The 16,714-nt window shown below is 38.7% G+C and overlaps 2 protein-coding genes across 2 annotated transcripts; one reads left to right on the top strand and one right to left on the bottom strand.

The window, feature by feature from the left end:
• Positions 1-1,608: 1,608 nt before the first annotated feature.
• Positions 1,609-8,699, bottom strand: LOC133517383 (uncharacterized). The gene is made up of 6 exons (XM_061850685.1): positions 8,150-8,699; positions 5,931-6,102; positions 5,393-5,499; positions 4,123-4,236; positions 3,571-3,701; positions 1,609-2,299 (listed from the first exon to the last, which is right to left on the bottom strand). The coding sequence occupies exons 1-6, from the start codon at positions 8,282-8,284 to the stop codon at positions 2,116-2,118; spliced, it is 843 nt and encodes a 280-aa protein (XP_061706669.1). The 5' UTR covers positions 8,285-8,699; the 3' UTR covers positions 1,609-2,115.
• Positions 8,582-16,277, top strand: LOC133517382 (uncharacterized). The gene is made up of 6 exons (XM_061850684.1): positions 8,582-9,028; positions 10,514-10,679; positions 11,479-11,696; positions 13,053-13,183; positions 15,024-15,134; positions 16,063-16,277. The coding sequence occupies exons 1-6, from the start codon at positions 8,861-8,863 to the stop codon at positions 16,121-16,123; spliced, it is 855 nt and encodes a 284-aa protein (XP_061706668.1). The 5' UTR covers positions 8,582-8,860; the 3' UTR covers positions 16,124-16,277.
• Positions 16,278-16,714: the final 437 nt, after the last annotated feature.

Below are 16,714 nucleotides of genomic sequence, written 5' to 3'. Positions count from 1 at the left end.
TTTTGGTACATGGAGATTACATTCCTTATCTCCACCTTCCATAATGACAAGGAATATACCTACAGGTTGTAAATTTAGTCATCCGCAATAATTCACAGTGTGAATATCCTATATTGCTCATACTGAGCAAATATTATCACCAAAACCGTAACCTTGAAAAAAAATTTACTCATACAAATTGTCAACCGTCAGACCAGCCAAAATGTATGAAACAGCCAAATTTTTTTTCATGATTTCGGGGGTTCCCGCAGTAAAAATTGCTCAGTATAACCTATATATTCACGAAACATTGCATGTGATAAAATTCAGACCCGCTATTTTGTACAGAAGTCACAATTTTGGTTAAAAGAAAAATTACATGGAAATCAAAATAATTATAATCTGACCAGTGAATCACATTATCATATACGATATCACTTTCAAGCTGTCATTAAATATTTAATTACCTTTTTTATTTACTACCCTTAAATAGGATGTCCCAGTGGAAGTATATTGCAGATGGCGATAGCCTGTTTTACCTGTCAATCCTACGAATAGCGCCATTTTTTATTTAATTTTATGGTCTGAATGCCCTATTCCCAGGCAAGCTTGGTCGAATTTTACCTTCGTTCTCATTTTAAAACTACGTATTGTATTGTAATGAAACTTTTGCACGTACAATGACACTCACGTACCTCAGTATATCTAGGGCTAAACTTACTATACACGGTGCTCACGAGGAACCCGAAAGATTTTAGCCACGTACTTCTGAGGCCAAAAGAAGGAAAAAATGTTATATGAGTTTCAGTAACTTCGCCAAAAAAAAATTTTTTTTGTTTTTGTACATAAAAAGTTAATGGTAAAACTGGCACTGAAAATATTTTTTTACGATTTTTTTCTATAAAAACTAGTTCTTGCAAAGGTTACATGTCACTTTTTGACATTTATCAATAAGGATATTTAGACTACGCCCCATAATGGCATCATCGCAATCAAAAAGGCGTTTTGCACTAAGGTACGATAAGATGTTTTTTACATTGGTATTAACTCTGAAACTAGGCGAAATCCATAAAAGTTTATATGACATTTTAGTCTCTAAATTGATCAGTAATACACTCTCAAAATCTTTTGGGTTCCTCGTGAGCATCGTGTATATTGCTCCACCTTATAAAACAAACGAAAAGTTTTGTTTTAAAATCTTAAATTCGCTGTATTTTTTTAGCTATGGTATCTGAAGCCTTATCAACTAATTACAGCCCTAGATATACCTTAGCCTATTATAAGTACAAAGTTTCAGTGCATGTATGTAGAACTGAGCTTGCTGGGGACCCTTAAGCTAAATCTCATAGAACAAAACTAAAGAAGGTAAAACCTATAGGGACCGTGCGCGTTGGAGGGTCTGCCATCTTGTGGCCTGAATCGGAACCATAAACATGTACATTTAGACGTCACGAGTTTTCTTGTGTATAGTAGGTTCTGCCATCTTGTGGGCTACATCGGAACAATAAGCATCACATTTACGCCTCGCGCCAAAAATCTGACGGCTTCTGTGCCGCCTCCTACAGTTCATCCACGCTCCCTATACTGCCGCCATTTTTAAAAACTTTTGACAGCTACCCCAGACAGGCAGCAGGGAAACTGGTGATTTATTTTTCGTGTGAATATAAATTAAATACTAATATATGTATACTCTGACCGTAACTAGTATACTTCTGGTAAACACGGCAAAGCGGCTGCCTCCTTCTGGTCAAACTTCTTAATATAAATATTGCTGTCTGTGTGAGGAGAGCAAGGATAGAATATATTTTGACCGAAACTAATAGGGTTCTCAATCCTCTGACCGCCACTAGTATACTTCTGGTAAACACGGCAAAGCTGCTGCCTCCTTCTGGTCAAACTACTTAACGTAAATATTGCGGTCAGTATGAAGAGAGGAAGGATAGAATATATTCTGACCGACACTAATAGGGTTCTCAATTCTCTGACCGCCACTAGTATATTTCTGGTAAACACGGCAAAGCAGCTGCCTCCTTCTGGTCAAACTTCTTAATATACATATTGCAGTCAGTATGAAGAGTATGGGGGTAAAATATATTCTGACCGACACTAATAGGGCTCTCAATTCTCTGACCGCCACTAGTATATTTCTGGTAAACACGGCAAAGCAGCTGCCTCCTTCTGGTCAAACTTCTTAATATAAATATTGCAGTCAGTGTGAGGAGCGCGAGGGTAGAATATACTTTGCCCGAAGCTGTCGACGAAATCGGCATACTTCGTTGACCATTCCTTCGTCATGCCGCATCGCTCGCATACTTTGGGTCTGAAAAGATGAATTCATTGTGAAGTAGGTATAGAGTGGTGCAAGTTGCGGAACATTGGTTAAAAGCTCGAAACGTTCCCAACGATAACTCAGGAATTGTGTATTTTGGAAACGGTATTCATTAGAATTGAATCATTCAATGCTGTTAACGGAATAGGGTTGTTTCCAATTTTTTGAAACGCTTGTATTACGTTCTATATTAACTAAAAGTTGCCCTAAAATTCAACTTTTATACTAAAAACGGCTTTAAATATGTTAAATTAACAAAATATATTTTGACAGATGCTTTCGCGCCCAAAACGCTCTTTGAAAATTGTGTGACGTCACAGTTTACGGTTTGACACATAACTACATACACACGTAGAAGATACAAACTGTCAACAACAACAATTGTACAATTTGTCATTGTCATTTGTTGTTTATCACCTAACTGTCAACAGTGTCAATCCGAGAGTTGTGACGTCATCAGAATCTTCAAAGACGTTTCGAGTTTGGTCGCGTGACGTGTGCCAAAAGATATTTTAAATTCAATATTTACAAAAATATGGTCATTACAGGTCCCCTAAAAGTAGTTTAACATGTTCTTATAATCCAAAAGATTTTATTGGTATACAATTCTGCCCTAAGATTTGTAGATGGAAACAACCCTATTCATTCCACAGGTTAGCTGTGAGAGGCAGGAAGTATGCTGTGCGCCCACTGCCGTCTAGCAACTTTCTAAACTATTAAACAACCCTGGTTATCTTCCAGCGATGGTAGCATGCTTCCATTTTTATCACTTGTCACTATGCCCGTCACTTTCGCGCTTACCTACTTGTTAGAAAGTGACAGGCATGGTGACAAATGATAAAGAGCCGACCATCTTAGCCCTACAGATATCCTCATTTATAATTTTATCTGATGTTTTGATGCAGTTACATGCATGTTGTTCACGGATAACTGAAGATAGCGGGTGTCAAAGTTGTGTAGACTGGGAAAAGTCAGTGGTTCGAAATATCGGAAGCTCGGAAACAATACAAAAAGTAATCACGGTCCATATAATAAATAAATATTATAGGGACATTCTTACACAAATTCACTAAGTCCCTCGTTAAACCAAGAAGGCTTGCGTTGTGGAAACATCCATGACTCAGGAACAAATATCTGTGTTCATCACACAAACCGGTTACCGGGATTCGAATCCAGGACCATTGTACATCGGCTTCATAAGCAGGGTCACTACCCACTAGATCGTCATACCCCGGTCAATATAAGTCCAATAATGGTCTTACATATAAGCGTTGGTAGAGATGAGCTGTATGAGTGGATGACGTAACAGCAACGCCTCTTTAAGGGCGTACTTCAATAGTAACGTCGCTACGCCGTGGCTTGTTACCTCTGATGCCGTTGTTAATACCTCGATCTGGAACATTTTTGTTGAAGATACAGTCAAAATATTTAATTTGTGACAAACGGCCCGATTCGAAGAATGAGTCCAAAGTTTGTGTTTAAATTGTAACTATATTAAGTGCAAAAATAAATAAATATTTTTTCATAAATATATATTATTCAGGGTTGGCAATTATATACGTAAGATAATTTCTGCCGAATGTCTCTTGCAGCAAGCAATTTTTTCTCAAATGTTTGTGTTGTTTAAAACACGTTGTTTGCTCGATTAATTTCGAGATACAGATTGACATGACAATGATTGGTTCCCCAATTCCCCAAAATTTTCAGCTCCTAACTTATATAAAATAAATGAATTGGCTATATAGATATACACCTACAGTAAATATTTCACAGGATACCTGATCACCAGTGATTTAAACTATTATAAACCCTACCTCGTAAATATATTGCACATTGTATTTCTTCCACAGATTGGATCTGCTGTAGCAATGTGAGTAAAAATACATGCGACTGCGCTCTGGCACCGAGGGTGTGGCATCTGCCCATTCCTGGAATAGTAGATTGTTAACCAAGGGATGAAAATGGTGCTTTCCGAGATAAATACTCTACTTTTCATTTCGAATACAAGGATAGTAAAATACAAGAGACACGGCTAAGTATAAAGATCAGTAGTATTTCTTGAGGGTACTTTCGTTTAACGATAATAGATAAAAATATCGTTGTTTATTGAATGGGGAGTTAATTACGAGTATCAGAATGGAAATTTTAAAAGCCAAAATTTTTATTGCTCATCGTAAAAAAAGGAAAAAAAACGTACTTCGAAAGTACAGTGCTCTAGAGCAGAAACGTAACATTTTCTGCAAACTTTTTAGAACAACTACTCACTTTCAGAGTATGAGAAATGAAAAACAATATTCATGCGGCAAGTAATAGCTTCTGCCTACAACGTTGTACGCGTTAAATTCATTAAAGAACCTCCCATACAAACTTTGCTTAACACTTTGAATGTCAGAAACGTTAACTGACGCACTCCACTGAAATAGTAGGTTGTTAACAAAGGGATGAAATGGTGCCAGATGGTAGAATGTGCAAAATGGCGTCTACTCTGCCACACGAAGGGCCAAATCCAATACGGAGTACTGCAATGTTCTGCCGCCAGAAAGCAGCACTATCACATCACATAAACCATAGAGTAACTCATACATAATATGCCTTAAACGTCCTATCGGACGCCCTAGGTATCGCTGGAGCGACATGGTGGAGGCGGATCTGCGCGAGCTTCGAGTCGACAATTGGCGAGAGGTCGCAGGACCGAGAAAAGTGGCGCTGTCTTGTGTCGGAGGCCAAGTCTCATTTTGGGTCGCTGAGCCAACGGAGTAAGTAAGTAAGTAAGTAAGTAAGTATGCCTTAAACAGTTTTTTGAGAAGTTTTTACTATGACATTGATGCACCAAAGCGGTTTTTTACAGAGGCCTACCGCAAAAACCTTTATCGCTCGAATATGCAATAGAGAGGCAGATAACGGAATTTCGATTATCGTGTTTCGTGGTAAGCCCTCAGAATGTGGTAGTGGCGACCTCTACGCAGAGTTTTGCGTAATATCCCCTATTTGGCAGCAATTACGAGTATAGCTTTTGAAACAAGAATCAGTTCAGTTCATACATACAAAAGGTTCCCCATTTAAATCTGTTTAATAATTGAATACCTCGAGTTCCTTCGGCTCCCAGGGGAAGATCTTGTTGGCGACGAGAACGCCCACCAGCTTGCATTCTCCTGTACGTTCCATTGGTTCCATAGCTAAGAATCGGTCGCCTGGAAAGAGTCAACATTCAAAACGAATAAATTATAACCATAGTTCTTTTTTTTGCTACTTAATATTTTTAATGGAATTATTAAACCAGCACAGCAATATCTATACTCACAACATTTATATTAATAAAAATAGTAGCATGTTTTGTTTATCTGTAGAAACTATGGCAACATTAATTTAATTGTCTCTTCATAGTCGCACTAATGAAAGAAACATTCAGTGGTGTCTACCTCGAGCTATCTTGCTCGGCACTTTTTTGAAGGTGAATGCGCAGTCTATTTAAATATATGTCTATGGCAAGCGGCGAGTGGTGGCCACGTAGTTTACACGGTATACAATAGATGGCGCTTTTCTGATTAAACGAAAAAGGGTGAGGTGAAATGTTCTGACGTTATCTTTGATGATAATATGTAGGCTTTTAGTATTTACTAACCAGTATAAGAGTACTTGTCGGTAAGGAACCTAATGTAATCATTATCCAGATGCATCCATAATGAACAGACGCTAGGTTCCCTAGACCAATAGTGTTCGTATAGGAAAGGATGGATAATGGTTCCTGTTGATTGGTCTCCACGCATTATCTTCACGTTGCAGATGTCGAAGCACTGAGGACAAATTATATGTAATTTAGGATTGATTGATTAGTTGAATAAAATGAAAAGCATGGATACATTTAAAACCGACGCTATTGAGATGATGAACTTTATGTAGCCCCACTAGCAGCAAGATATCTTATATCTTATAGGGCAGAAAGATATCTTATAGTTCTTCTTATCTACATCAACTCAGACAGTCAAGCTGCTCTGCTGGCACTAGAATCCCTTGAGTCACACTCAAAACTAGTCCAGAACTGTAAAACAAACCTAAATGCACTGGCTAACTCCAATAAAGTCATACTTAGATGGGTACCAGGACTACCAGGGCACTCCGACATTAACGGAAACGAAGAAGCGGACGAACTTGCTAGAAAGGGCGCAGACACACCCCTGGTCGGCCCAGAACCGTTCTGTGGAATTACAAAACGGGATGCATATTCTCTGCTCAGCAACAAAAAAAAACAAGAGCAATCGATTGGTGGAAGTTCGTCAAAGGACAAGAACACTCGAAAGCTCTAATCAAAGGGTTCAATAGAAAATTTGCTAAGGAGCTTCTAGGGCTCAAAAGACACAAAACCTGCGCGGTGACCAGAATATTGACTGGACACCTGTAAGTTGAACAAACACGTTTCGAATTGGGAAGAAACAAGATGCGATATGCATGTTCTGCAAGGAGTCAGAGGAGACTGCAATGCACATTCTCTGTTCCTACGGACCACTAATGTCAAAAAGAAGTACCCACTTAGGGTGGCACGTATTGCAACCCTATGTGGTACAGAACATTACGGCCCAAAGAATCTGGAATCTCCTGGATTCAACGGGCATTAGTAATTAACTCTAAAGGGCTATCACAATAGATCACTGCTGCCTGGTCGACGTGGCACTCAAAGACCCACAATCTCCAATGATAATAATATAGTTCTTCTTCTTATACGGTCTGATTTGATCTGATCCTTCCGGCCAATTTCAGCCATGGCAGCCACTTCAACTCCTAGTTAGTTCGACACTCGTGCGCCTGAAGGTGGCTTACGTAGCCGACCTTCGAGGATGGCAGCAAGCTGGCGTGTTGTCAACTTTACGTTACTCCTCGAAATCACGTACTTTATCGGGAACCAGCCTGCGCCACTCAGGCCGCTGTGATGCTAAACCTTCCCACTGAGAGGGCTCGATATACTGGTACTTGGATTATGATAGCTCAGCTGAGAGATAAGGCATAAGCACTGAATGGTTGAAGTCAAGACGTTAAAATTTGAAACATATTCTTCAAACTTTTTGCATCCGGGTATGTCCTTATAAACTACGTCCAAAAGATAGTGCCTCGCTTAATGAGGTAGGGTATGGTACAGCACAGCAGATGTCATTCCAGATCTAGAGCAGAGCCCAACTGGGGAAGTACCTCCACCTTACAGAAAACCGTAGCCAAATAACACTACACACTCATAGTATATTGTTCCTGCCGGTGAGTAAGATTGCCAGATCTCAACGAGGGTACGGAGTGTTAGGGTCGGCAACGCGCATGTAACGTATCTGGAGTTGCAGGCGGCCATAGCCTACTGAGACGGCTTACCATCAGGCGGGCCATAAGCTTATTTGCCACCGATGCAGTATAAAAAAACTTTACGTACGACTGTTGGAGAAGTCACGATCGGAGGTTATAAAGACTTTACTGAAGAAGCTAAAAAACTTCCCTAAATTGACCTTACTAAATTACATGGAATGAACAACAATTTCAAAAGTAAAGATAGGCCCGTTTTTATAATTCCGACCGAACATTATCGTCTCGTCAGTGGAATGACACAACGCGATTTGTTGATGAGTTCGCATCACGCGCGCGATTAGTCGCAATCGCATCAAGTTGCGTTGGACTCCACGATTGGCTCGTACTCGTATGCTCACCAGTGTGCTGGCCCCATTCTTGGTGCCTGTTACCCGTAACACCCGTCTTTATAAAGTAATATAAGTCAATGGGACTGAAGCGAAGAAACTCAACCTTTTCCCAGCCGTAAAGTAGGTAATTAGTAGATTGGTGATTCATAAAATAAATAAATAAAATTACCGGTCTCCTGTCGGGATAGTCCAAGTATGCACATAACGAAGGTCTTCTGAACCTTTTGGTAATCAAATTGGTGGTAGGAATACATTTCAAAGATGGCTTGAGGATAGCAGTTTTTAGAAGATTTATGCTATTCATTTTTTACTAGAATTTATTTTTATATTTATGTTTTGTCTTAAGCTTTTAGGTTAGTCATTATTTTGAAACTTGTTTTGAAGTAAATTCTGTCTGAGCTTCTGTCATCTGTGAAAATACTGCAAGAAGTTTTATTATGTGTTTTATTTAATCTTAATTCTATTTTATTTAACTCAAATATAAATTATTATTTATACAAATAAATAAAGGCAGAAATAATCGCTTTTAAATTAACAAATAAATTAAGTAACTAGCCCTAGTTACTAATTTCTGTTTTTCCAAAAATAAGTTATGTTTCTCTCTGTTTTTCCGGAATAATTCCGAAATTTCGCTAGGTCTATCATTAAGTAAGTATGACCTTCAAAATTACACATCTGTTATATTATAATTTACATCAAACCTCCTTCCCATAAAACACCAAACGTAATTTAAATACAATTATCAAAAGAAAAAAACTAAATGTCAGTCAATCCGTCACGGAGCCACCATTTAACGTCTTATTTCACTAAATTATCGACCAAATTCAAGTAAAATGGACTGACACAGAAATTTCTCAATTCGGGAACCCCAAACCCACTCATGTTCGCTATTCTCGAAACAATTTATACTATTAAAGTGTTAAGGGGGTTCCCGGCACATCTAAAAAATAGTTGCAGCTTTATTGTAGACAGGATACCTGTATTATGCCAAGACATTAGGAGTTATTCAGACACACCGAAGAGTGATAGTAAGAAAGCTGTGGTCAAAGTAAGTATTATTAAAGTAAACCCCTTTTAGAGTTAGGACACGTAGGAAGTATAGGGGACAGGCAGGGCCTGGGCACTCGAGAAATAGCTGATCACTATTTCAACATTGAAATAGTGTAGTCTAAGACACGTTTATAGTTCTTTAATGAACGAGGTTATCTCACTGATGCTGATTCTCGTGTGGATCAGTTAGATGCGAAAGCAGCAAGGATCCGGGCTTCGTAGACTGCAACTCCGACCAAGTTTTACGTGAACGAGGACCAGGACAAGTAGCATACTCGAAGAGAGGTCTATGCTCAGTAGTAGGCGATAGAGTCAAACCAATCTAACTAGGCAGCAATTCTGATAGCACAAACTGTGTGTTTAAACGTCAAACTTCTCTGAAATTATAACGGAATTTATTAGTACTGTGACACTTAGAACAACACTTATCAAAATTCAAATTCAGACTCGGTCGTTGGAGAGCTTGGGCTCAGGACTGCTTCATCCACAATCCTATATCGTCACCTTTTTTAACCTTTTCAACGCCAAAGACCACTAAAACGGTCATCGTCTGTCGTGCCCGCGACGCCAATGACGCCAATGTCCATTAAAAAGGCGGACGGTGTCAAAGCGACTTTCCTACTGTCAGTTAAGCTTCATATTCGCTCTTCACCAGTTAACTTTTTGGCGTCCATGGCATTTCTTGACATGTGTGGAAAAGCGTTGAAAAGGTTAAACGTCCACAATGCCATGTCGTCAGCATCTACAATTCCTAAATCGTCACCAGCCAAATTTGTCCACATTACTATTTTGACTACAGTCCCAGATCGTCTACCACACCACAGACCACACACCACACCACCACCACACCACACACCAACACACCACACCACCAACCACAGAGCCAACTCGTCAACATTATTGTGGGTAGTGACCCTGATTACGAAGCTGATGGTCCCGGGTTCAAATCCTGGTAAGGGCATTTATTCGTGTGATGAGCATGAATATTTGTTCCTGAGTCATGGGTGTTTTCTATGTATCTAAGTATTTATAGATATTTATATATTATATATATCGTTGTCTAAGTACCCTCAACACAAGCCTTATTGAGCTTACTGTGGGACTTAGTCAATTTGTGTAATAATGTCCTATAATATTTATTTATTTAATATTATATTTATTGTACTAACCATGATCCTGGCTGAATTCTATAAACAAACTTCTGCACTTTTCATTTACTTTTGTATTACTTTTTTCCAACTAAAATTTTTGTTGTCCTGTCATTTTGACTTCCACCAATACCAGCAATACGGACCGTATAGGAATATGGACGAGTTAGCACTGTTGACCGAAAAAGAATGTAAACAAGACAGGAAAGTGACGATGTAGGAATGTGTATAAATCAGAACTGTGACAAGTTAAGAAGGTGACGAAATGGGATTGTGGAGGTCACTTTTTCCTATATTATGACACCTACTTTAGTTTATAACCATTATTTTCCCAGGTACAAGGCACAGACACCGAGCAGCGACTCCGCGTGCGTCTAGCCCGACCGTCGGATGTGCCGCGAGTGTTGAAGTTCGTTCGCGAGCACGTTCGCGTTTGGCCTGGCCCGCTCGCACCTAATAATCTTGTTTTGGATGACTACGTTGCTAGGACTTTAGCTCAAGGTATCTCTCTCTCTTTCTTTCACTTTTCTGCTTGCCCGGAGTCAGAGAACCTTGCTGATACGGCTGGTCTTTTTGGGGATCTTTGGATAGATATATATCCAGCAGTGTGAATTTAAGGTTATTGTCAGAAAGCGTTCCTGGGCGACTTTGTGGCTTGGACTTTGGACTTTATCTCAGGGTACGTAAATCATCAATTTCATTACCATCCATCAGAACCACTAAGCTTATAACCAAACCCCGTTATAAATAGGAGAATTATTCAGTGAATGAAATTTACTGAAGTGATATCCTACCGGGGGACTATGTGGCCAGGACTTTTCCTCAAGGTATGTGTCCCCTTCTCGCTTTCTTTCTCTTTTTCTCTCTCTCTCTCTCTCTCTCTCTCATTGTTTTGTAGCCCAGGGTATGTGGCTTTTCTTAGCTCAGGACCGGTATCCGCATATAGAATGGACCATCATCATCATAGCAGCTGCAAAACCCTTAACAATCTTTAACCTGTGTATGATAAGATCCTGACAAATTTTAGTATTTTTTTTTTCGTTTTATTCGAGAAAGATTTTTTATACTCTATTCGGCATGACTGAGGTGTGAATCCACGGTTTTCCTCTGAAAAATCCTCTGATGTCTATAATTTTACTGTAGCATAAGCAACTTCATTTCGACGTTACTAGCTCCAAGATCATCGGTCTAGCTTTTATATCAGTTAGAATCTTGGAATACGAAAGAATGTCGATAACTATATACTCCTAGTTACTTGATTTTTATGCCCTTTTTCTGCCATATAAACATTTACTTACAGGGCATTCTATGCTAGCAGAGCAGACTCCAAACGCAACCCGCTCTGAAATCCTCGGCCTAGCTCTCGCCGCGGCTATATGTTCCTGGGACGCCGATATCCTAGAGCGTTGGGCAAGCTGTCTACGATGTACGCGTTCAAAACGTCTGATCAATTTCTCGGCGCACTGCCTGAGGGCGCCGAAGTTACATGAGAATTATGGAGTGGAGAGAATCTTGCAGGTTAGTCTTTTAAGATATCTTCGGTCTAGCATTCGCTGCAGCCATATGTTCCTGGGACGCCGATATTATGGAACGATGGGTGAGCTGTCTACGATGTACGCGTTCGAAACGTCTGGTCAATTTCTCGGCGCACTGTCTGAGGGCGCCGAAGTTACATGAGAATTATGGAGTGGAGAGAATCCTGCAGGTTAGTCTTTTAAGAAATCTTCGGTCTAGCATTCGCTGCAGCCATATGTTCCTGGAACGCCGATATCTGGAGCGATGGGTGAGCTGTCTACGATGTACGCGTTCAAAACGTCTGATCAATTTCTCGGCGCACTGCCTGAGGGCGCCGAAGTTACATGAGAATTATGGAGTGGAGAGAATCCTGCAGGTTAGTCTTTTAAGAAATCCTCGGTGTAGTATTCGCTGCAGCCATATGTTCCTGGGACGCCGATATTATTGGAACGATGGGTGAGCTGTCTTAGTTGTACGCGTTCGAAACGTTTGGTCAATTTTACTGCGCACTGTCTGAGGGCGCCGAAGCTACATGTCCGCGCGTTCCAGAAATGCATACTTATAACACAGAATAACTAATAGTACTACCGTACTTATAACTTAATTTTTAACAAGCAGAAACGTCTGCGAATGATGCTATTAAGCTTAGAATAAATTTAACAGCGAAAAAATTCTCACCCAGCCGTAATTTTTCCACGTTTAAATGCATAGTACCTGGGCGACCGAGCTTTGCTCGGTTATAACTATTTATTGTTATATGGTGGTGTATAGGTGATAATCTTAACTACATTTTTTTACTAAATTAAACTTGTCTAAATATAAAAAAGAAAACAAAAGTTAGTCACCGGGCGAGATTTGAACCCGTATCACTCGTTTAGCAGTCCGCGTCTTAACCCGCTGGACCAGACGGACAGTGGCCGGCAACACGAAATTAGCGACCATATTCTGCGACGAAAGAAAAACGCATGAAAACTCGAAAACACGCGTTTTCCCAAACATAAAACTAATCTAGATAGATTGTATACCCCCAAAAACCCCCATATACCAAATTTCAGCGAAATCGTTAGAGCCGTTTCCGAGATCACAGAAATATATATATATATATATATATATACAAGAATTGCTCGTTTAAAGGTATAAGATAACTTATCGAGTGGGAAAATAAAATACTACAGGAGCATAAATTTGACGACTTGGTATGTGGTGTGACTTAAGTTAACCATGGACACTATTGAAAAATGTGTCTACTTTCTATCTACAAAATGTCCTCCTTGTTAGTTCGTCTATCGTGACGGATGGTCAACTACCATCCTACACTGAGCATGGCCAGATAACTATACCTATATTAACCATTGACAGGTGACCCTAATAGTGCCGCCGGACAAGCCGAAGAGTGCAGAAATAGCCCAGGCTTTAGCCAAGAATGCCATCAAGCGTGGGAAAGACGCCGGGTTTCCGCTGGTACGGTTTGACATCACTAAAGATTCTGAGTAAGTTTTTTTACCTTTTTCTAGCTTTCTGGTAGATCATGATAGTATGAAAAACAAGCCTACTTTCCTACATTAGTTATGGCTATATACGTATACAAGGTGTAACATAAAAACTTTTAAATTCTCATTGATGATTCCTTAAAAAAAAGCGGCCAAGTGCGAGTCGGACTCGCGCATGAAGGGTTCCGTACAATTTAAGACGTATTAAAAAAAAATCTTCTTACTAGATCTTGTTCAACATTTTACCACTTTGGACACACATTTTACCACTTTGGAAGTGTCTCTCGCGCAAACTATTCAGTTTAGAAAAAAATGATATTAGGAACCTAACTATCATTTTTGAAGACCTATCCATACATACCTTACACGTATATGTTTGATGAAAAAAATTTTTTTTAAATTTTATGACGTATTAAAAAAAAACTACTCACTAGATCTCGTTCAAAACAATTTTCGGTGGAAGTTTGCATGGTAATGTATATCATATATTTTTTTTAGATTTTTCATTCTGTTATTTTAGAAGTTACAGGGGGGGGGACACACTTTTTTTCACTTTGGAAGGTTCTCTCGCACAAACTATTCAGTTTAGAAAAAAATGATATTAGAAACATTAATATCATTTTTGAAGAGCTATCCATAGATACCCCACACGTATGGGTATGATGAAAAAAAATTTTTTTTTTTAATTTCATGACGTATTAAAAAAAAACTACTTACTAGATCTCGTTCAAACCAATTTTCGGTGGAAGTTTACATGGCAATGTATATCATATATTTTTTTTAGATTTTTCATTCTGTTATTTTAGAAGTTACGGGGGGGGGGGACACACTTTTTTTCACTTTGGAAGGTTCTCTCGCGCAAACTATTCAGTTTAGAAAAAAATGATATTAGAAACATTAATATCATTTTTGAAGACCTATCCATAGATACCCCACACGTATGGGTATGATGAAAAAAATTTTTTTTTTTTAATTTCATAACGTATTAAAAAAAAACTACTTACTAGATCTCGTTCAAACCAATTTTCGGTGGAAGTTTACATGGCAATGTATATCATATATTTTTTTTAGATTTTTCATTCTGTTATTTTAGAAGTTACGGGGGGGGGGGGACACACATTTTACCACTTTGGAAGTGTCTCTCGCGCAAACTATTCATTTTAGAAAAAAATGATATTAGAAACCTCAATATCATTTTTGAAGACCTATCCATAGATACCCCACACGTATGGGTTTGATGAAAAAAGATTTTTTGAGTTTCAGTTCTAAGTATGGGGAACCCCCAAAATTTATTGTTTTTTTTTCTATTTTTGTGTAAACATCCTAATGCGGTTCATAGAATACATCTACTTACCAAGTTTGAACAGTACAGCTCTTATAGTTTCGGAAAAAAGTGGCTGTGACAGAATCGGACAGACAGACGGACATGACGAATCTATAAGGGTTCCGTTTTTTGCCATTTGGCTACGGAACCCTAAAAAATAGTTCAAATGATACTATAGCTACATATACTCTATACCTATGAGATACCTACGTATCTCATGTACAATTTGCACGCAAACTCCGAGATAATAGTGGCGGTGGCGCCCAGCTTTTGGCATGCCTTCATGCTTTTGACGCTTCACAGAAAGATTTAGTTTCCTCTATAACGAAGCCTCGTGAAAGTCAGCTGACGCTCCCTCGGCGTTCATAACTTTCATTAAAGCTTTATTATACGTCTCTCTTAACTACTTAAGAGTTTTAGTACCCTTTTCCTAATGATATTCTTTCCTTGTCTGAGCTCTACACACGTTGATTAACATTACTCTATATTTACTATCTTAAGTTTTGATAATTTTAGTGCAAAATCTTTGGAAGAACTTAATCTGAAGAAGGAATGGTTCGTCTCATACAAGATTATTGACGTCGCTCTAAAAGAGGATGCCCAAGGATGCAAAAAGGACACTAATAAGTAAGTTTTCTATAGTACAAGTCGTGTCACCCACGATGGCGCGCAGACTTGTCAAATGTAACCCTTAATAACATGACAATAACAGTCAAGGCACGCGTCGTCGTGAATGACACGATATATATCAAGCTAAATAAGTAATACTTTAAAAAACACATGGAGTCGGGACCACGTTAAGTTTTCACGCCAAGTGCTACGCGTATGGAGCTTATCGGGATAAATACATTTACTAGTTTTACAGCCAATTTTGTGCAAAGTTAGCGTGGTCAGAGTTTATTAACCTGTTTGACGCCAATGATGGATATATCCGCACCGTAGGTCCAACGCCGAAGACGGATTAATCCGTCACAGACCACAGAGCAGAATAGACCTACATATATTATGCATAAAGTTCAATTTTAGTTTTGTCATTTAGGTGACGTGGCGTCCGAGTGACAGCTTTTGTGTTTGACACAGCGTCGAAAAGATTAATAATATTTGGGTTATTCCAAATATCTCATAATGCGGGGTAGTTCGAAATATCGCCCATAATTACTTTCATTCGGAAGTGGTTCGTGACTACCCGAATGTTGCTCCCAAATTGGCTGTTATAAAATGTTATATAACACCGTTTCACCGAAAACACATAAAATAAAACACTAACAATACTACCATGCTGTCCCTGCCACAAGATGTTATATAACATTTTATAACAGCTAATGTGGGACCACCATTATTTCCAATACTTCACTGCGCAAATGGAATTTACTAAACTATAAAAATAGAAACTGCCAAATACCTATTTCCGTACAAAAAGCATTTTATTTTTAGAGTTCCGTGCATAAAAATAAAAATTGAAAAACCCTTATAGTATAGATCTTTTTGTGGGACGCTCCTAACTATTCAAATTTACCCTCATTGCCTGGAATTTATGTTATCCTGTATGTTGTAGGAATGAAACAAGTAACGTGTCTTCTAGTAACTTCGTGTCTGTATACACCGCCAAACCATAGAGTCACAGATGACCTCCGATGGAGTAAGCAAATGAACCCAGATGAAATCAGCAAGGATTTCTACAGCAATGCACAACGGAAATCTGCGTAAATTAATAGCCACCAATTATTTGGTGGCTTGGTGACGGTTTGCTAATAAATCCCTTTTTTATAAGATTTTGTTTACTTTCTCTATGGCACGTACATAGCAGCAGTAATCTTAACTTACCTTCACTTAGTATAATTACATGAACGGATGCTACTAAACACCGTGGGCTCGAATAACCCGACAGATTTTAAAGGTGTATTCTTGACCGCATTTAGAGACTAAAATGTCATATAAAGTTTTCATAAATCGGTCTTATTTTAGAGATGATGACAATTGTTGTGAAAATTTGTTTCTGTAACAACTCGATGAGAAACGTATTTTTAGTTGCAACGCCGCCACTATGAGTGACTAGGTTTAGACATACCTACTGACAGACATTAAAGTTTTAAAAGAAACCCGCAATATTTATCTGTAAATAAATGAATAAACTTATTCGTTGTAATGTTTTTTCCGTCAATATGTAAAAAGAAATGACATGTCGTATACAGAAAACACAAACACAT

This window comes from Cydia pomonella, chromosome 4, assembly GCF_033807575.1.
Source record: "Cydia pomonella isolate Wapato2018A chromosome 4, ilCydPomo1, whole genome shotgun sequence".
Lineage (NCBI taxonomy): Eukaryota > Metazoa > Arthropoda > Insecta > Lepidoptera > Tortricidae > Cydia > Cydia pomonella.
Note: the sequence above shows the minus strand (reverse complement) of the source record. Positions and strands in the feature narration are given on the sequence as shown.